This window comes from Entelurus aequoreus, linkage group LG09 (genome assembly GCF_033978785.1).
Source record: "Entelurus aequoreus isolate RoL-2023_Sb linkage group LG09, RoL_Eaeq_v1.1, whole genome shotgun sequence".
NCBI classification, from domain to species: Eukaryota; Metazoa; Chordata; class Actinopteri; order Syngnathiformes; family Syngnathidae; genus Entelurus; species Entelurus aequoreus.
In genome coordinates this window covers 63,658,109-63,680,917 of record NC_084739.1, presented here as the reverse complement: position 1 = coordinate 63,680,917, position 22,809 = coordinate 63,658,109, and the positions used below count along the sequence as shown (strand labels likewise).

Sequence of the window (22,809 nt, the reverse complement as noted above, 5' to 3'; positions counted from 1 at the left end):
GCTTTTCCTTCAAAAATAAGGACATTTCAATGTGACCCCAAACTTTTGAACGGTAGTGTATGTATGTATATATACATACAGATGTATATGTATGTGTATATATGTGTGTGTGTGTATATATATATATATATATATATATATATATATATATATATATATATATATATATATATATATATATATATATATATATATATATATATATATATATATATATATATATATATATGTACATATATATGCATGTATGTATATATATGTATATATATATATATGTATATATATCTATATATGTATGTATATATACATACAGTTGTATATGTATGTGTATATATGTGTGTATATATATATATGTACATATATATGTATGTATGTATGTATATATATATATATATATTTATAAATACTGTATGTATGTAAAAAAATGTATGAAGTTAAGAATTCAATGGTCTCCCAAAGCTGTGATGCCAAGCTATCTGTGTATATATATATGTGTATATATATATATATATATATATATATATATATATATATATATATATATATATATATATATATATATATATATATATATATATATATATATATATATATATATATATATATATATATATATATATACACACATAGACACACTGTGAGGCAGCTTTTGGCAGGTTTGACGTGCTCCCTCCCTCTGAGGGCTCCTCAGCAGTGGGCGTTGCTGCTCTGCTCCACTGCCAGCTCCTTAGTGAGTTGAGTGCCTGGTTCTCTTGTGTCTCTGTAGGTTGTGGGATGCGCTGACGGTGTGGCTTTCTACATTGTGGCGTCGGGATGTTCCCTGCACTTTATCACTGCATTTTTCGCTTTCAATGTCACTGCTGCTGTTATTCCTAGTGGTGTTTGTTTGGTCACACTTAACGTGTTGTTTTGTTCATTGCGCATCATCCTCCTCTTATAGTAAGCGCGAGAAGCCAATGCTATTGTTAGGTTTTTTTGGTCCGATTTCTCTCTGTATCACCCCTTTTTAAATCAAGCACCACAAACGACTACAGAAAATGTTATTCATCTTTTCTTTTCTTTTTTAATTCCACAAGGTTCGATTTTAGGACCCAAACTTTTTATTTTATATATAAAGGATATTTGTGAGGTTTCGAAAATTTTACAGTACGTATTATTCACAGACAATACAAATTTATACTGTTCAGGAGATTACTTGAAAATCTTAGCCGATAATATTGAAGAGGAAATGGTTCGACTAAAATTGTGGTTTGATGTAAATAAATTATCTTTAAATTTGGAAAAGACTACATTTTTATTGTATTCAGTAATAAAAGAAAGATAGAAGTTAGTTTATCCATAAACAATGTGAAAATTGAGAAGGTGTCTGAAATCAGGGGCCGTACTTATCAAGCTTCTTAGAATTACTCCTAAGAAGTCTGCTAAGAGTTGACTTAAGAGTAAATAAATTCTTCGCTGAAAGCTGCACTTAAATGTTAGTTATCAAGCGTCTTACTCACACTTTCAGCGAAGTGTATGACTGAATCTTAAGTGTCACACTCAGAGCTGAATTACGACATTACTATGTGCCGTAAACGGAATTTTAGGTGACGTCATTTCTGTGTCCATAGAAATGACCAATCACGGAAGGGAATCCGTTGTCTAAGAATAAAGAAATATCTTGGAAATATTTAAGTGGACAATGGGAGTGTATATTTTGACAATAAACTACAAAATAATACAAAACAAACTAGTCCCCACCGGCACTCACGCTACCGCTCCCTCTCTTCTATCGCCCACACACTCACTGACGTCACTCACCTCACGGCCACACACATACGCTACTCTCATAACATTTTCTTTCCAATTCATTAATTAGGCAACTAATTTGAAACTGGTGTGGGTGGCTCTATATATACTAGCCCACTGCAGCCACATGCAGAAATCAACAAGGAATCGAAAAGTATTAAATCTGTGACAAAAATAATATCCGCTCTGTCTAAACGATACCGTTTGATCAGCTGCTCGTCATCAAAAAAAACCCAAACATTGTTCCGTTCCCTGAACGTTCGCGCACGTCTCTCTCGCCTCAGTGCCATCCCCTGCTGGCAACTCCTAACCACTTAAGACACCTCTGAAGGTCTCTTAAATATCGTGGAGAGTAGGAGTGATTCTTAGACTTAAGAACGTTGATAAAAAGCTTTTATTCTTAAGTTTGAGAGTAGGACTAAATTTCGCAAATTCTCAGGACTTAAGTGTAAAATGGCAATCTAAGAAGCTTGATAAGTACGGCCCCAGATTTCTTGGGGTCATCTTAAATGAAAAGTTGACATGGAAAGCTCATATATTGCATGTGAAAAATAAGGTATCTAAAAGCTTATTTATTTTGAACAAGGTTGAATACAGTTTCCCGTATAACACAATGAGAATGTTATATTGCTCAATTATTCTACCTTATTTCAATTATTGTGCAGAAATATGGGGAAATACATATCACAGCAACATAATGCCTTTATTTCTTTCACAAGAAAGAGTAATTCATATTATTTTTAAAGTAGCGACCCCAAAAAGGGACAAGCGGTAGAAAATGGATGGATGAATGTATACAGAGACAACACGAATCCACTCTTCATTAGGGCAGGATTATTAAAACTAAAAGACGTTGTATACTCTATTAGTGATGTTCAAAGCTCGAAATAAAGTTCTTCCGAAGGACTTACAAAAGTTATTTGTGTTCACGTCGGAAGATGAGAACCACAGAAGGCCGTATGATTTTAAACATCCAAGAGTGAGAACAAATTTGAAGCAAATGTGCTTGTCTGTTGCTGGTGTGAAAGCATGGAATTCTCTAAAGAAAGACTTAAAAAGTTGCAAGCATATTTTTGAACTTAAAAAGAGTTACAAAAAGAGACAACTGGAATTATATCAAACTGATTTTTGATTTTGATTGGACGTGTCATTGTGAAAATGCTTAAACGAAAATTAAAAAGTATGTTGGAGTTGGGGTGTTGGTGGAAGGAACAGTAATAAAGTCATCTAAAATGATTTGTGTTAAAAAGGGGACAGATAAATATAAGAATATTCTTCTTCCATCTGCTCTTTTCTGATCATGGAAATGTATAAGAAACAAAAAACAATGAAAGTGTCAACTGTACGTGGCTTGTATATATGCATTTTCATGAAAGGAATACAAAGAAATGATGAAAAAAAAAAAAGATGAATTGGCCATCTGTAATATAAAATAACGATTAAAATGCAGCTGCCCAGCAGGGGAAGGATTCATTTGGCCCCATTCCTCGGTGCATCTGGCGTGAGAGGATGAGTGGGTGGGGGGTATACATTTTGCAATGCAGGCTGCTGAAAATGATGAAAAGCACCACTCTACAAGTTAAAATTCCCACACAACACATTTTAAGATACTCTACTCCTATCTGGCGGCTGAAGTGGATATAATTTTATGCCCCAAACTCGTCACATTTCATGTGTCAGGTAAACTGCGATGATTGGGACCAAATGAATCATCTTCCTACAGTATAAGAGTTGCATGTATACAGTGGAAATGTAATGGTGGTTCTGCACATGCGCACACACACACACACACGCACGCACGCACACATACAAACACACACACGCACACACACAAGGATCCTAAAAACACATAGGAAAGAAGGAAAAAAAATGTCAATGCAGGAAAAAGTAGTCAGGGCCATTTCTGGAGTGCCACTGCAGCAAAGAAATTAAAGTAGACTACTCACAAACCTTTTGACTTTGTATATGTGTGTGTGATGGTGTGTGTTGTGTTGGTGAGTGATCATATAGGGCAGTGGTTCTCAAATGGGGGTACGCGTACCCCTGGGGGTACTTGAAGGTATGCCAAGGGGTACGTGAGATTTGTTTAAAATGTCTGTCAAAAAGAACTGTGAAAAGAAATGCAACAATGCAATATTCAGTGTTGACAGCTAGATTTTTTGTGGACATGTTCTATAAATATTGATGTTAAAGATTTCTTTTTTTGTGAAGAAATGTTTAGAATTAAGTTCATGAATCCAGATGGATCTCTATTACAATCCCCAAAGAGGGCACTTTAAGTTGATGATTACTTCTATGTGTAGAAATATTTATTTATATGTGAATCACTTGTTTATTTTTCAACAAGTTTTTAGTTATTTTTACATCTTTTTTTCCAAAGAGTTCAAGAAAGACCACTACAAATGAGCAATATTTTGCACTGTTATACAATTTAATAAGTCATAAACTGATGACATAGTGCTGTATTTTACTTCTTTCAGGCTTTGCTCTGATTAGGGGGTACTTGAATTAAAAAAATGTTCACAGGGGGTACATCACTGAAAAAAGGTTGAGAACCACTGATATTGTCACGTGAGGGGTGCGCTTGCTGCGCGGTTGTTCTTCCAAAGCAAAGGAACGGCTCCGGACGACAGGCGTAAGGTAAGAGATGATTTATTTCTTATAAAACTCCGAACTACCAAAAAGCAGGCAAACAACAAAAAGGCAAGCGTGCCTAAAACACATGAAGCTAATTACTTAGCATGGACTAGGACATGGCATAATCAAAAACTTACTTAGTCAAAGGTGTGACGCAAAGCCAACGAAAGCAGGACGAGTGACTGGCAAAGGCAACTTAAATAATGCCTCTGATTAGCGCTCGGGAAGCAGGTGAGCGGGCGAGCACTAATCAGAGACAGGTGCACACAAAGGGTGACCATGACAACCAAAACAAACTCACAGGAGCACAACCAAGAACTAAAGCAGTCCAAAACTAACAGAATAACTAAACAAACATGATCCGGACCCCGGATCATGACAGATATAGGGTGTTTGTGGGGGAAAATGTGGACATTTTGAGGAGCAGGCATATTCAATATACTGCTGTGCTAATATACTGGCATATTTGGAGGATTAGGGGACGCCGTGGCGAAGTTGGTAGAGTGGCCGTGCCAGCAATCGCTGGTTACTGGGGTTCAATCCCCACCTTCTACCATCCTAGTCACGTCCGTTGTGTCCTTGGGCAAGACACTTCACCCTTGCTCCTGATGGCTGCTGGTTAGCGCCTTGCATGGCAGCTCCCGCCATCAGTGTGTGAATGTGTGTGTGAATGGGTGAATGTGGAAATACTGTCAAAGCGCTTTGAGTACCTTGAAGGTAGAAAAGCGCTATACAAGTATAACCCATTTATCATTTATTTATATTAGAAATTAAAATTGTAATGAAGAGCTTCTTGCTGGCGTCATTGTGCACTTTGACATCTAAATAGACCAAATGAGGCTTGTTGTCCTGCATCACTGGACTTGTATTGTGTGTTTGTTTGTGTTTTAGGTGTGTACATGGCCCAGACTCAGGTTCCACAGCAGGGCTTCAACACTTCAATGGGAGGAGGGGCCATGATGGCAGGTGCGACGCTCCCCAATGGCAGCTATGCGGGCATGCAGCAGAATGTGATGGCAGCCAATGAAGGACAGAACATGTACAGCATGCAGCAAGGACAGTGGAGTGTGGGGCAGGTAATTAATTACAAGACAATTACTAGAATTGTTTGCTTTTGAATCCCTCTCTCAGTGGGGAGGATTTTGAGTAGCAGCATATTGTAATAATACTAGCTTTGTAGCATGAATCCCATACATATTATACTCTACTAAAGCGATGACACATAAGGCTAACAAAGAGAAACGCCTGGCGTCTTTATTTAAATGTGTCGATAAGATTAGATGATAGAACGTGTTTGAAAAGATAAATGTCAATAAATGTATATTTCCTATGAAGCGGACAAAATCAGGTAGCTCAATAAAATATAACAAATACATGCATTGGTTTGATGACATAGAAATGATATTGGGGTTTTTTTTCACCACAAAAGTTTAGACGACCATGAAAAAAGCTTTAAGGTAATAGTAATAAACACATAGACAGTTGAATACTACAGATCAGGGGTGTCGGTTAGTTCAGGGGCCGCATGGAGGAAAATGTATTCCCACGTGGGCCGGACGGGTAAAATCATGGCATGATAACTTAAAAATACAACTATTTATGGGGCGGTATAGCTCGGTTGGTAGAGCGGCCGTGCCAGCAACTTGAGGGTTGCAGGTTCGATCCCCGCTTCCGCCATCCTAGTCACTGCCGTTGTGTCCTTGGGCAAGGCACTTTACCCACCTGCTCTCAGTGCCACCCACACTGGTTTAAATGTAACTTAGATATTGGGTTTCACTATGTAAAGTGCTTTGAGTCACTAGAGAAAAGCGCTATATAAAATATAATTGATTGATTGATTGATTGATTTAGGACAACTTCAGATTGTTTTCTTTGTTTTACTTTGGCCCAAAATAGAACAAGCACATTCCGAAAATGTACATATCACAAATAATCCTCTTGACAAAACACTTCAAGTTAGTTGAAAGTTCTGAGGAAAGAATTGGTGCCGTTTCAAGAACACCATGAAGAACACAATGAACTTAGACTTCATCTCAGTTTATCTACAAAGCAGTTAAACTTTAAGTCACAGCCCATCTAGGCATTGAACAAAATAAAGCTAAATAAAAACTGTTCTATGTCTCAACTACTTTTGTCATTTCCACATTGCTAACTCAACAAACCATACATCACTGTTTTTTTGATAGAAAAATAAAAGCTGTGCAATGTGTGAACAATTTCAACAAACCAAAAAAAAGACTGACAGTATTGCAGTAATACACACACTGCTCACTTTCTTCAAATTTGCATAGAAGACAATCATTTTTACAGAGAATATTTAAACATGATTTTCTATGTGGAGGTAAATCCAAAATATCTTATTTGAATCGTTATTTTCTCAATTTAAAAATTTTTAGAATAGAAAAATGTAGTTATTTCTGCTAAAATAAGATTAGTCAATGACTAAAAATAAGTAAATAGCTCTTAACACTAGGGACATTTCTAGAAATTAAATCAAACATTTTGGCAAGTGGCAAATAATTTGCACTGCAGTTTGATATAAACAGTACAGAAGCAATGCAACCATAAACAATAAAGGTAGGGTCTTATGCTGTTAGCGTTGCGATTGTTTTAAACTTGTACAAACGTTTAGGAAATGAGATTTTATCGGATCAAAATTGACATAATACATCAAATACATTTTCATTCATAGGCAAACCAAAACAGACAAGACTTTGTAGAAACGAATATTGACCGCTAACTGCTTCTCGTTATATATTATTTTGGTCTGCAAATTGTAAAAAAAAAAAAAAAATTCAAAACAGGTGACAGGTTACAAAAGCTCCTCTTGGCTACTGATTGTATGTGCAGTGTTGACCTAAAAAAAAACAACTCCAACCCAACAATCGTTGTACCATACTTATGATAAATATTTACACAATAATTGAAATGACATACAAATACAATACTTATTAAATACAATTCTAAAAACAGAATAAACATTATGGCTCCTTTAAAGTACCAGTAGAGTGGAAAAACTATTTGACTTTAAATGCTTAGTTGTGTTTGATTGTATTCATTAAACCATATCCAAGTGTATTTACAATCTGTGTCATCAACACTCACAAGTATAAAACTGCTTTTTTAAAGTAATCATTTCTTACTTCAAGCATGAAAAAAAATCATGATGCAGAGCGCATATCATTATGTCAAGATAATGGCACTAGCGTTTACTTATTTAAGAATATTTTTCAACATATTGAGCAAAAAGGTCAAAACAACATTTTCTACCAAGAAAAGTGCACTTGTCATTAGTGAGAATATACTTATTTTAAGGTATTTTTGGGTTAATTGAGGTTAGCAAATTTTACTTGTTTTGGAAAGTCTTGACAAGCCGAATATTCTTGTTCTATTGGCAGATAATTTTGCTTAGGTTAAAATACCCCTAATTTTTGTTATTTTTTCTTCTTGTTTTTGAACACTGACTTTTTGCAGTGCAGGAGTCACATTTTAATGTAATATATTGTTTAACAGGTGTGTGTGTGTGGGTGTACACACAATGCTTTACTTTCACTCTCCTGTAGTTTCTGCTTCTACTTCAATTCTTTCCACGTTGTCAATATTGTGATGTTAGGTAACATTATTGACGAGGGCAGGCTGATGTAAGACGCTTTCTATCAAAGGGATCTGACATATCAGGAGTGATGGAGAATGTTGTCATGGAACTACGGCGTCTGATCCTGTAGATGCATGGATTCTTTTAAAAGCTGTGTGTGTCTTTCATATTGTTACTGTGAGCTTCACACACTGTCTGAAGGCACATGGAGTGCACTGGCTTCTTTTGTGTGTGTGTGTGTGTGTGTGTGTGTGTGTGTGTGTGTGTGTGTGTGTGTGTGTGTGTGTGTGTGTGTGTGTGTGTGTGTGTGTGTGTGTGTGTGTGTGTGTGTGTGTGTGTGTGTGTGTGTGTGTGTGTGTGTGTGTGTGTGTGTGAGTGTGTGTGTGTGTGTGTGTGTGCATACACACAGCTCTCAGATAACCAGATAAACAAGTAGTGCACACATGAAGCACATTCATAATAGATAAGACCTAATGGAAGATGGAGGAGGTGTTGTGTAGAAGGCAGAGTCAGGAGGTGATTAGGGGGCTAGGATGGAGAGTGGAGGGACACTTTCTGTAGCCAAGGAGAAGAGTGAGGTGGTGTGTTCTTTGTATCTCTTAAAAATCTCTTATTGTCTCCCTATGCAGTTATCTCAGCAGATGGCGGGCATGGCCACGAGCGGCGGAGCGCCGCCGCCACCAGCACCAGCAGCAACAGCACCAGCAGCAACTGGTTGGCCAGTAGCTCCAGCGGCGTCTGGTCAGACCCTCAGCACTCAGCTGTGGAAGTAAGACGCATCCTGAAGCCTACGAACAGCCAACATGACAATTACAACACAGCTGCCATGTTCTGTCTTAATTGGATCTCTTTTCGATTTCATGTTGGTGCTGTGACAAAAAAAAGAGCACTATTGTAACGTTATGAGATAATATTGAGACAATTATTAGTCATTGAGTGTGTACAGTAGATATGTGTGGTGCTTGGTCTTTGCTAGGCTCTCCTCTGTCTGTCGTACCAACCTGGTCTTCTCTAAACCGCCAGCATAGCCTTGTGAGAGGTAATAGTCTGACTTGTAGTGTTTGTGTCACCCTCTAACTTTATCAGGGCCAAGGTGAAGGATTAGTGCTGCACTAGTTTGTCTTCAGCGTCACTAGAAGTCAACTTTGAGAGCGGCCATGAACATAGATGAGTGTAAAGATGTCCATATCATGACTTTAACAACATATCAGGACGTTTAAAGACACTGCATGTACAGTAGTACCTCGGTTTTTGTTAGTAAAGGTCCGACAAAGATTTAATCCTATTAAATCCAACAATCTGTTCCAGATACTCCAAAATATGAACACAAAACACATTTTAAGGAAAAGTATTATAGTTTTCCATGCAGAAAAGAACATGAAATCCAAAAAAATTATGAATTTCAAAACTCTTATTGGCGAAGACAGCGAGGGACCACACAAACGCCATGTTCGTACTTTGTTACGAGTTCTTTTGAATACCTTATTTATCAAAGTGCTGGCACTTGCAACTTTCTTTGGCCCCATGGTGGATTACTTTGCAGCTGTGCTCAATGAAATAGAAACGTGTGGTGTGACTGTGTTTGTTAGCAAAGAACTACAGATTTAACAGGTGATGATGTCAAAGAGGGAGAATGACTTGTGGGTGAAGAGTTGAGAGCTAACAAACATTTTGTAACAAAAAAACATTACGAACATGAATACACAATAACATGGTCTACTAATATCTAAATTACAAGTTCTAAACAGTATGTGCAAACTAAAACATTGTGGGCCTGATCTACTAAAGGTGTGCGTGTATTAGAACAAGTGCAAACTTGATAGCACACACAAAGCTGGTCGACTAATCAGAATCAGAATAGTTTTTATTGCCATTGTTTGAGAACGGGTTCACTAACTAGGAATTTTTCTTGGTGCAATCGTGCAACATAAAACACATATAACACAGAATAGGTAATAAAATGAGCTGTAACTGAACTATCAGATCTTGTTATTGTTCATGTGCCTGATGGCCGGGGGGGAAAACTGTTCAGGTGGCGGGAGGTGTGGGTCTGGATGGAGCGTAGTCTCCTGCCTGAGGGGAGAGGGGAGAATAGTTTGTGTCCAGGGTGAGAAGAGTCAGCTGTGATCCGACCCACACGCCTCCTGGTCCTGGAGGAGAACAGGTCCTGGAGGGGTGGGAGCTTGCAGCCAATCAACTTGTTGACTTGTGAGCAGAGGATTGATCCTCTCTAGTGAGCAGAATAAGGAGTGCAATCCATTTAGCCTGTCAGTCTTTATGGATATGCAGAATATATGCTGATCATCAGAAATCCCACAACACTCGGAGGAGAAAATGCTAATATAACAATTTAGCACACAAAGTGTGATTTATCATGACTAAAACTGGTTTGCCTTTATTTAGCACGTCTAAAAAGTACATGATGTGTAAACTGACACAGTTACACACACGGATGTCCTTGTCAACATATAGGGACTGTCAAAAATAAAAATATTAGACATATCGTCATACTTGCCAACCCTCCCGATTTCCCCGGGAGGCTCCCGAATTTCAGTGCCCCTCCCGAAAATCTCCCGGGGCAACCATTCCCTCGAATTTCTCCCAATTTCCACCCGTACAACAACATTGGGGTCGTGCCTTAAAGGCACTGCCTTTAGCGTCCCCTTTCACCTGAAACCTTCACCCCTTAAAGGCCTACTGAAATGATTTTTTTTATTTAAACGGGGATAGCAGATCCATTCTATGTGTCATACTTGATCATTTCGCGATATTGCCATATTTTTGCTGAAAGGATTTAGTAGAGAACATCGACGATAAAGTTCACAACTTTTGGTCGCTGATAAAAAAGCCTTACCTGTACCGGAAGTAGCATGACGTCGCAGGTTGAAAGGCTCCTCACATTTCCCCATTGTTTACACCAGCAGCGAGAGCGATTCGGACCGAGAAAGCGACGATTACCCCATTAATTTGAGCCAGGATGAAAGATTCGTGGTTGAGGAACGTGAGAGTGAAGGACTAGAGTGCAGTGCAGGACATATCTTTTTTCGCTCTGACCGTAACTTAGGTACAAGGGCTCATTGGATTCCACACTCTCTCCTTTTTCTATTGTGGATCACGGATTTGTATTTTAAACCACCTCGGATACTATATCCTCTAGAAAATGAGAGTCGAGAACGCGAAATGGACATTCACAGTGACTTTTATCTCCACGACAATACATCGGTGAAGCACTTTAGCTACGGAGCTAACGTGATAGCATCGTGCTTAAATGCAGATAGAAACAAAAGAAATAAGCCCTTGACTGGAAGGATAGACAGAAGATCAACAATACTACTATCAGGAGACACCGAACCAAACACTGGACCTGTAACTACACGGTTAATGCTGTGCCGCCTGTCGAAGCCTAGCAATGCTGTTGCTAACGACGCCATTGAAGCTAACTTAGCTAGGGGACCTCGTCAGAGCTATGATAAAAACATTATCTCTCCACCTACGCCAGCCCTCATCTGCTCATCAACACCCGTGCTCACCTGCGTTCCAGCGATCGATGGCGCGACGAAGGACTTCACCCGATCATCGATGCGGTCGGCGGCTAGCGTCAGATAGCGCGTCTGCTATCCGACTCAAAGTCCTCCTGGTTGTGTTGCTGCAGCCAGCCGCTAATACACCGATCCCACCTACAGCTTTCTTCTTTGCAGTCTCCACTGTTCATTAAACAAATTGCAAAAGATTCACCAACACAGATGTCCAGAATACTGTGGAATTTTGCGATGAAAACAGAGCTGTTGTATTGAGATACAATGTGTCCGAATACTTCCGTTTCAACCATTGACGTCATGCGCAAACGTCATCATACATAGATGTTTTCAACCGGAAGTTTAGCGGGAAATTTAAAATTGCACTTTATAAGTTAACCCGGCCGTATTGGCATGTGTTGCAATGTTAAGATTTCATCATTGATATATAAACTATCAGACTGTGTGGTCGGTAGTAGTGGGTTTCAGTAGGCCTTTAACAGCCGCATGCTGTCCAGGCGTCCACTTTTCCTCCATGTAAACAGCGTGCCGGCCCAGTCACATTATAATGTAGCGTTGGACGGGTTTAACAACGGTCTTTACTCGAAGATGTCAAGAAATGCTGACACGTTGTTTGATCTTTTGGCCGGTTTAATGACGTTAATTTCAAGCACACACACACACACACACAAGTGAATGCAATTCATACTTGGTCAACAGCCATACATGTCACACTGACGGTTGCCGTATAAACAACTTTAACACTGTTACAAAATATGCGCCACACTGTCAACCCACACCAAACAAGAATGACAAACACATTTCGGGAGAACATCCGCACCGTAACACAACATAAACACAAATGGTAAATGGTAAATGGGTCATACTTGTAAAGCGCTTTTCTACCTTTTTAAGGAACTCAAAGCGCTTTGACACTATTTTCCACATTCACCCATTCACACACAAACATTCACACACTGATGGCGGGAGTTGCCATGAACGGCGCTAACCAGGCCCATCAGGAGCAAGGGTGAAGTGTCTTGCTCAAGGACACAACGGACGTGACTAGGATGGTAGAAGGTGGGGATTGAACCCCAGTAACCCTCAGATTGCTGGCACGGCCACTCTCTCAATTTTGCCAAACGTCCCCAGAACAACAGAACAAATACCCAGAACCCCTTGCAGCACTAACTCTTCCGGGACGCTACAATAACATCTACGGTTTTTGGAGCTCAGTGCACAACTGCACACACAACAAGAAGGAGACGAAGCAGAAGAACGAAGAAGAGACATGACGACGACGAGTAAGAAGAACAAATACGCTTGCAAGTTCCAAAATGATTGGAAAAAAGAATTTCATTTAATCCAGGACAGCTCGAAGGGGAAGGGGTATGCTGCCTGCACCTCAACAACGCCCCCCAACCCTGCCCCCGTAACCACGCCCCCGCAACCACGCCCCCCACCCCCCCATCTCCCGAATTCGGAGGTCTCAAGGTTGGCAAGTATGCATATCGTCGATTCAGCAATATCATTTTATACATTTATACAGCTGCTGGATGACTTAAGGGGCTGATTAAAACAAATTCCATTGATGTGTTTCAATGTCTGCTGGTGTTTTTTTAATAACGTTTGTTTTTTCATAAAGAAAGCTGTATTAATAACTAATCACAAACTTGCAGTTAGTGCCAGCCTCTCCCATGATCACAACTTCCATGCACTAAACAAAAAAGAAAAGAAAAGTGGTTTCCATTCTAGAAGCATCGCAGGACTGCTTCAAAAATGCCCAGAAAAATTGGTAAATGTCTTCTGCATGTTTGCAGTACATGACCGAGTGTCTCCGTGGTGAAAGCCGCGTAGTACACACATAAATGTCATTTAAATAAGGCGGTCTGCACTAGTTATCCATTGTACATGCAGTCTTAGTAGATCACATGCAAAATGGCCACTAATAGTGCACACAATTTTATAGTTTGCACATGCTGTTTGGCGTGTAGTATTTAGATCTTAGTAGATCAGGCCCTATGTGTACTATTAGTGGTCGTGGTGCAAGAGATCTACTAAAACTGCATGTATTCTTGAAAACAAGTGCATAAATGGTGCAGACCGCTCTATTTAAACAGTTACCGGTTTCCTCATGTTGTTGACAAGCAGCACACAAATAAAATATTTACCACCTTTTCTAGGTGATATTAAAGCACTATGTAGACAACAGAACCTACTTTTAGCATGTTGAAGCTGCCCTCTTGGAGGTGCTGCGGTGCAGTGATGGCGTGTCTGGAATGATCCAAATATAAGAAAATGCATGTCGTGATATGTTACACATGTGATTAATAAAAATAAATTATTGCGTTATCAAATATGAATGAAGATTAATCACATTTAGGTTAAGGTTTATCCGGGAAGACGCACGCATTGTTACATGGTCTGTGATCGAGATGAGAGGCGGCCAATTTCGCTTCAAAACAGAACTTTAGATTAAACTGAGGTAACTTGTTGGTATTGCAGCTACAAACATTCTAATCATCGGCGCACATCTAGTTTAAAATACCATCTTAAAGCTAAACACGAACTTAAGGATGGCGCCGCTAGCTACATGCTCGCTACATCGACAAGAAGCAGAGGAGAACGCTACGCTGGCAAAGTTTACTGATTCAATGTTGTCAACAAAAGTAGCACATTTAAGTTAAACATATGCCTTTGCTAAACAGACTGCCACCGCATGCAGGACATCTAACATGTGTGAAGACCAAGTCCTGTAGGAAGATGTCATTCATATCACCACATTCGTCGTACAATACTTTAGAGAGGCACAAATACAGCAAGGATAAACCAAATGTACTACACAAACAAGAGCATCAACTTGCAACTACGGACTGGATTTTAATTTATTTAGCTTCCTGGAGAACGTTGGACATCTGTAAGTAATCACAAGCTGGGGTCGCATTGTGACAAAAAATATATCAGCATTGTCATCTGAAAAATGTAAACAAGTGTGTTTGTTTTAACAACTGGTTAAACTAAAACAAGAGTAAATGCAGATTTAAATGGTGCACTATTGTTAAGTTGTTTATGAGTGTGTTTACTACATTATCCATTAGTGACTGTACCTTGTTTGCAAGATTATTGCAAATACGTTCAAAATGTGCACTTAATTCTTACTATACTCGCTGTCACTAAGTTTTGAGCAAATCAATGAATTGCAGGTCAAAAAAAACATTTAAGAAAAACGTCCTTTTGTATGATATTCTGACTATCAAGTTGAATTTTTATCCAAATATTGGGCTACTTTCTGAAGCTAAAAATAATCACTTGTCAGCCCTAGGTTTTTCATAAAGGAGATAAATTACAACATATATATATATATATATATATATATATATATATATATATATATATATATATATATATATATATATATATATATATACACCGTATTTTTCGGACTATAAGTCACAGTTTTTTTCATAGTTTGGCTGGGGGTGCGACTTATACTAAGGAGCGACTCTTGTGTGAAATTATTAACACATTACCGTAATATATCAAATAATATTATTTAGCTCATTCACGTAAGAGACTAGACGTATAAGATTTCATCGGATTTAGCGATTAGGAGTGACAGATTGTTTGGTAAACGTATAGCATGTTCTATATGTTATAGTTATTTGAATGACTCTTACCATAATATGTTACGTTAACATACCAGGCATGTTCTCAGTTGGTTATTTATGCATCATATAACGTACACTTATTCAGCCTGTTGTTCACTATTCTTTATTTATTTTAAATTGCCCTTCAAATGTCTAATCTTGGTGTTGGGTTTTATCAAATACATTTCCCCCAAAAATGCGACATATACTCCAGTGCGACTTATATATGTTTTTTTTTCTTCTTTATTATGCATTTTCGGCCGGTGCGACTTATACTCCGGTGCGACTTATACTCAGAAAAATACTGTATATATATACAGCGAGTGAGTGTAAATATCGTCTGTCTATCTGTGTTGGCCCTGCGATGAGGTGGCGACTTGTCCAGGGTGTACCCCGCTTCCGCCCGAATGCAGCTGGGATAGGCTCCAGCACCCCCACGACCCCGAGAGAGACAAGCGGTAGAAAATGGATGGATATACATATATGAAAAATTATTAAAATATATATGAAAAAACTCACCGTTTCAATTTAAAACATCAGCAGACACCAAAACAAATGGATTGGATTCATTTGAATCAACCCTTAAAGTCATATACAGTATATATATATATATATATATACTGTATATATATATATATATATATATATATATATATATATATATATATATATATATATATATATATATATATATATATATATATATATATATATATATATATATATATATATATATGTATATATATATATATATATATATGTATATATATATATATATATATATATATATATATATATATATATATATATATATATATATATATATATATATATATATATATATATATACATGATGTCTTTATCATTCACGATATTCCATATATGTTGACACACACCCACAGCACAGACTGATGATTCTCTATTCATCGTCTGTCTTTGCAGTGTGATCGCCTCCTTTCTCACAGCCATCCGTAACTGTGCCAGTTTGCACGCGTGGTCAAGCGTACACTAAACCACAACCGCAGAACAGTTTCATTCTTAATAAATCACATTGTGAGTGTTAAGTGATTATCTCCGCATCTCCTCCCCCTAGCATTGTGGGCGACAGACGCGCTAAATGTATCGCACTCTCTTATTTGCTCATTTAAGACACCCAGTCCTCTGCACACAAGTTTAGTTGATCAGCTTTGTTTGTGCTATCAAGTTTGCACATGTTTTAATGCACGCAAATGTTTAGTAAACCAGGCATATACTTGATTAATAACACGTCACCGACATGTAGGATTCTTTGTTTGGGCCCCACGGTCTGCGGAATGATACATAGCAAACGGTTGACTTTGTCAGGCGCGCTATTTGACCGTACAATAACCCAAACAATGAATGAAGCAATTTGGCTCGACATGTTCATAGAAAACCGAACCATACAAAAATTGGAGCGGATGAAAACCGAGGTACCAATGTACTCTTTAGCTCAGTAAGGGTCTCAAGATGAAGTGAAGGGTCATTGCAAATATGATGATGTACTGGCTGCTCAGTTTAATATTACTTACTGTACAATAACAAGTCAGTCGATATTTACAACAATCGTGCATTTTTCACATCAGCGGACAAACCCTGCTGGCTGGCAGTGTACCTCACACATCTCACCCTCTAGACTAGCACGTATTCCTGAATGCAGTTGACTTTGTCAGCCTGCCAATGGCGAATGTGGTGACATCATACATAATATATCCGTCCTGGCTGCTCAGTACAATATGGCTAAGTGTGTACATTATGGTAGTAAAAGTGTATGTATCCTTCCTTTCCCTCCACCTTCACTACTGTGTTCTACGCAATGTTTCAGTACATATGTTATTGTTTATCCGTCATACTTTTACAGCTCATTTCTTTCTTTAAAAAAAAATGAAAACAACCTATTGAAATATGAAGCATCGTTCAACCAGGGTCCTGTAACAAAAAGTGTTGGAGGTTGTGTTGTGTCTTGCAAGAAATGTTGACTCCACAAGTGTGTCTAAATGTATCAAGTCTTAAAATTAAAACTAAAACAGTCCTTTGAGGAATCAGAGTTCTGAGATCCAGCTTAATGTTCATGACTTAGAAATAAATCAAAGTGATTACATTGGTTAATTAATTTAAAAGTTAGGATATTGTATTTTAGCAGTTATAAAATACATGAATTATACTTACATGTAATGCTCCAATTCATCTATTCACCTTCATTAGACTAACAAACACAAGCAGCACTCAGCCATCTAGACATGTTTTTGTTTGAATATTTCATGGAAGTAAACCAAAAAGGCCAACTGTACATCTGGCTCATGATGAAATGCTGCAATCAAACGAGCGCTGCAGGGTCCAAAACAAATGCAAAATAATAATTTTACAAATAGCAACGACACAAACCCCCCAATTTTTTCTGCTGGGCTATATCGGATATCCATCAGTTCTGGCGCCCCCATGTGGCCTGGCTGACTTCTGTGAAGTTGCAGCATTTCTCGAATGTGTTTTTGTGGTTCATATGTGTTCTGGTATTTGTAGCCGTTTTATTTTGCAGCTTTTTACCAGTCAGTCAGTCACACAAAAAACAACAACGACCATGACAACGTGCTGCCTTTCCATAACAGTACACTTTAAAATCCACTGTTTTCTTAGTATTCTGCTGCCATCTCATTTCTCAGTAGTGACTCACTATTTTTCCATGCACTAAATTAGGCGGATTTCTCAAATAGTTACTATTTTTGTATTTTCACACTTTCGTGTGAAGTCCAAGTGTACATGCACTTGGACTCTAATGCGACTATTGGTCTTATTTCCTTTTAGCATGGTTTAAAGTATTTATTTTCCAGTTGACCTATGACGTCACACTAGGCGTCTCTGGCTTCTAACAAGTTAACATCCTAGCTCTGTTGTGATGTCCGCTGTAATATAGGCACAGATGACAAATGTTACGTCTCTAATGGCTATGCTGATGTTAAGTAGCAGACAACAACAAGAAACGATCTTGGATTGCGCTAGAAACATGACGCTACTAACAGGAATGTATCGGCGCGGATGCAGGTCCGAAGTAAAGAAAGACCACCGACTCTTTCGAAGTAATTCATGGGCCGAGAATTATGAAATCATAACATTTGAATGTCTTGGAGTTCATTCATACAGCAGTAAAGGCTTTGTGGATTGGTGGAAGAAGTTTTCAATCCGAAGGAAAAGACAGTTTGTGCCCCGACTGATACTGTTCTAGTTGAACTTGGTCGCTCTTTCTTTGGACTATCTTACCAGTTGTGTGGACCACAGAGTTATTGTTAATCAGTTGGCTTGCACAACTGCAGCGTGAAAAGGTTTGTGTACGCTTTATTATTCACCTTTTATATACCTGCATCATTCTCTTTCATCTCATTCCTATTTTGTTCGGGAGTCCCAGTTAAGACGGCATTCTCCATTTCCTTAGCTACCGTATCTGTTTTCTTTTTTTCTACCATCGATGCACTTGAAAATGTTTTGTTTTTTTTAATTTGTGAAGCAAATAAACAATCTCCTCTTCATTACAGTTGTTGCTATGTTTTTAAGATTAAGATTAAGATGAGTTCAAAGGCGACAATGCAATTTCATAAAACACATGACTACACTAAAGTCAGAATTAGCCAGAAGGCTAGTTTTCATCTGTAGTCCCCTGGCCATGATGTAAAAAAGGCAGTAAAATTACAATTTCAAAGAAAAAGAGAGAAAAAGAAAAAACACACAATACATATACGATATACAAAAATATCATAGCATCAAAACAGACTCATCTTTTAGTGCTGGCAGCTGTAGGTGTTGATAAGCCACATTTACCATTTTTTTGTGAAGGCCTTGTATGTTGTGACCAGTTTAACCTCCTCAGGTACGGCGTTCCACACATTTGCACTCCTTACTGACCAGGTCGACTTACTGAAAGTGCTCCTGCGCGGAGGAATATAACAGTCACCTCTGACAGAGCCTCAAGTGACACGCTCACGGCTGTTTTTTTTTAGTAGTATTTGCCTCTGGGTTGCATCCTGCGCATTGAGAGTGGCGCATGTGCGACACGAAGGGTCCTCTCGCGCGCACACACTCCCTCGAGAGACCTGGTTTCCAATCACATAATCCAGGTGTGTTAGTCCGACTTTTCAAAAATCGAACACGATTGGATTAAGGTGTTTCCATGAAAATCTTTATTTAGAACTAAACTATTTGAGAAATACGACTAATTTAGTGCATGGACAGTACTCATTGTGTTGTTCCGTTGTGTGTCGTACAAGAGAAGCACAATTAATAGGAAGCAAATAAACCTGGACCACTAAGCATACGATGGACCTGTTTGAAAATGGAGTATTGATCCAAAGATGTCTGCTTGAGTCTATGCTGTAAGAAACACACACACACGCACACGCACACGCACACGCACACGCACACACACACACGTCACATTGACGCAGAGCTAGCGTCCACTGGCATCAGGGTCCTCTGCCACGCAATAAGTATTCACTTCATGACACAATAACACATAAAATGTCCTCTAGGTTTATTTACATTTATTTTGAGAGTTTCTGGTGCCTAATAAACATGTTTCTGTACTTTAGTAATAAATAGACATGCTTTGTTGTCCAAAGTTGATTTGCAGTGTAAAAGTGTGTTATTGTACATTTGTTCTCAGCACTTAGCAGCACATCAACCACTATTAAAGGTGTTCAATCATACAGAAGACTCTTTATTCTTCATGTGTGCAGTGTTGTGCTGACAAAGGTGCTTTTACCTTCCGTCACTTCTTTGCATTACTCTCATGGATGCCAAGTGTTTTGGTCAATATGTTTAATATGGGAGTGTGTTTGTATTAGAAAGGGCAACAGCGGAAGATGCATGTGCATGTACGAGCCAGTCTGGCCCACAACAAGAGGATAGAGGATAAGGAATTTATTGACTACGTAGATCTTTGAGTAAAACTTAATCTAATATGGAGCTATCAGCTAATGTCATGCTTGGAATATTTTCCAAAAATTTGGCTGATTCTAAACAGCTTGTTGGCAGGAAGTATGAAGGAAGGCAACTTTGTTTTATCAATATCTATTCCTTGGTTTGATTTCAAATTTTCGGGACTTTTGCAGATTCCAAATACACAAAAACAGGTACTAGCAGGTAAGAAAATTTGGTTTTGCATAATAAATCCCCTTAAAGTTAAGCTCGTGAAACAGTAAGTTGAATGATGCGGACACGTGTGTTACTTGATACTTTCTGATATGCTTCTGTCTTGGAGACTTTGTACCTGTATAAGCAGTGATGGGCAAGCTACTTGGAAAATGTAGTAATCTAAGCTACAAGTTACTCTCTATTTATGTAGCTAAGCAGGGGAGGCTACACTACAAGCTACATCGCAAAAGTAGCTTGCCACATCAATGCTACATTTATATATGGCCCCCAGTATGACATGCATTAAGCTACTGACCCCATTTAACAGCATTTATATCATGTGTAATATCAATATTAATGTAAGTGAGAGTGTACAAATGGACCCAAAGAGGATTCATTACTATTAACTATCTGGCATTTAGCGGGGGACACCCTACAACTACTTCTAGGGGTCCCCACACCTCACTGTATGTATTTATTTAGTTTGCCTTTTCTTTAACCCCTATAATGTTATTCATCTTCTTTGCCTACAGTAAAAAAAAGAGCATCAATGTATATCTTGACAAAAAAAAAACAATGACTTGTGTGTTGTTTAGGAACAGTTGGCAATGGTTATGTGCTGTAAAACTTTTCATGACCTCAACTCACCTTAATGTGTGTTCCTAAATTTGTGTTCCATGTTTTAAATGAAGAAAACAGTTATGATTTTGGTTTACAGAGTAAACAAGTAAAAACTAAGGTTTTGGGCATTGTTTTCTCTAAACGCATACAATTATCTAAATTTGGCCAAGGACAAGCATTATTCTGGGTTTCCTGCATGTCATCTTCATCACTAAAGGAAAAATCTAATCTGTGGGAGAGAATTCCTCTGCCATTTTCAAGTATGTTTTTTTTTTTTTTTGAGTGGTCAGTTTGAAGCGTCCCTCTATCTCTGACTCCCTTGTCGACATGTGACATGAGTGTGTATCTGTTATGATTTTGCTTCCTGGTTTCAATGACCCACCTTATCTTGCCTCTGATTGGCCAGTCTGTAATGTTTCGCCCTATCTTTAGCCAATTTTGACTCATCATACGAACACTAACCAATCATCATGGATTTTCTCATTTCTCCTGTCAAAACGTGGACTTTGGGGTGTTTTGTTTTCCCGGAATGCAAAGGAAAGTTGGCGCGGGCAAGGTGTGAAGGTAAGGACATTTTTTATTATTACTATAAAAAAGGAACCAAAGGCGCGCACAAGGCGGAAGTGCAAAAACTTGGCTAATGAAACAAAACTTGCACAAAGGCAGAAACTATGAACAATAAACAAAAACTTACTTGGCATGGAACTATGGTAGCATAAAGTCAAACAGAGTTAGCAGGGGTGTCAGAAGTAGCATGGCATGAAGTGAGCAGAGGTAATGTCGCCAGGCTGATTTCCTGGCAACTATCGGTTTAAATAATAGTGACATGATTAGTGAAAACAGGTGCGTGACTCAAAATGTGAAACAGGTGAAACTAATGGTTGCTATGGTGACAAAACAAGAGAGTGAAAAAGCAGGAACTAAGTGTCCAAAAACCAAACAGAACATGACTTAAACAAAACATGATCACAGACATGACATATCCAGGTAATTGATGGGTTCTCACTTCTCTGTGAAGCGCTGTGAGTGTCTAGAAAAGCGCTATATAAATCTAATCCATTATTATTATTATTATTATTATTATTGTATTTCCTTTGTATTTTTGATTTTGGATTTGCTGTCCAGGACTTTGTTACCGATCTATCCTCTTTCAAGAGTCACACCATAGTATTAGTTGACAGACTCTCCAAGTCCTGTCGTTTCACTTTTCACTTGTCTCCCAACTGCCTTCCAAGTAGCAGAGATGCTGTTTGAACAGGTGTTTCGACACTATAGCCTTCCAGAGGACATTGTTTCGGATGGTGGTCCACAGTTCACGTCAAGAGTATGGAAGGCCTTCATGACGAAATTGGGGGTAGCAGTGAGCCTCACATCTGGTTACAGTCCGCAGTCGAATGGACAAGTAGAGTGGACCAAACAGGAACTGGGCAGGTTCCTCCGCAGCTACTACATGGACCAACAGTCTCAGTGGACACAGTTTCTCCCTTGGGCTGAGTAGGCTCAAAATTCCCTTCACCACTCTTCTATGGGTCTGACTCTATTCCAGTGTGTCTTCGGCTACAAGCCTCCCTTGTGCCCTTGGGATCCAACAAAGATGGAGGTCCCTGCAGTGGATGACTGGTTCCATCGTTCTGAGGAGGTGTGTAATTCAGCTAATGTCCGACTCCAGCGCGCCATTCACAGACAGAAAGAGCAGGCTGACCGTCATCTTGGTGTGATTCCGATTTACCAACCTGAAGATCAGGTCTGGCTCTCCACTAAGAACCTCAACCTTCGCATGCTCTTCCAGAAGCTGAGTCCACGTTTTGTGGGTCCCTTCAAGGTCCTGCGCATCGTCAACGAGGTGTCATACAGGCTGCAACTTCCT

At 38.7% G+C, this 22,809-nt stretch overlaps 1 protein-coding gene across 1 annotated transcript in view; it reads left to right on the top strand.

The window, feature by feature from the left end:
- LOC133657013 (stromal membrane-associated protein 1-like) overlaps positions 1 to 10,026 on the top strand; it is a 63,945-nt gene extending 53,919 nt beyond the window's left edge. Inside the window, exons 5-6 of the mRNA XM_062057891.1 lie at positions 5,317 to 5,501; positions 8,650 to 10,026. Coding sequence (XP_061913875.1) covers positions 5,317 to 5,501; positions 8,650 to 8,793 — 329 coding nt within the window. The 3' untranslated portion in view covers positions 8,794 to 10,026. The remainder of the gene's footprint in view (positions 1 to 5,316; positions 5,502 to 8,649) is intronic.
- Positions 10,027 to 22,809: the final 12,783 nt, after the last annotated feature.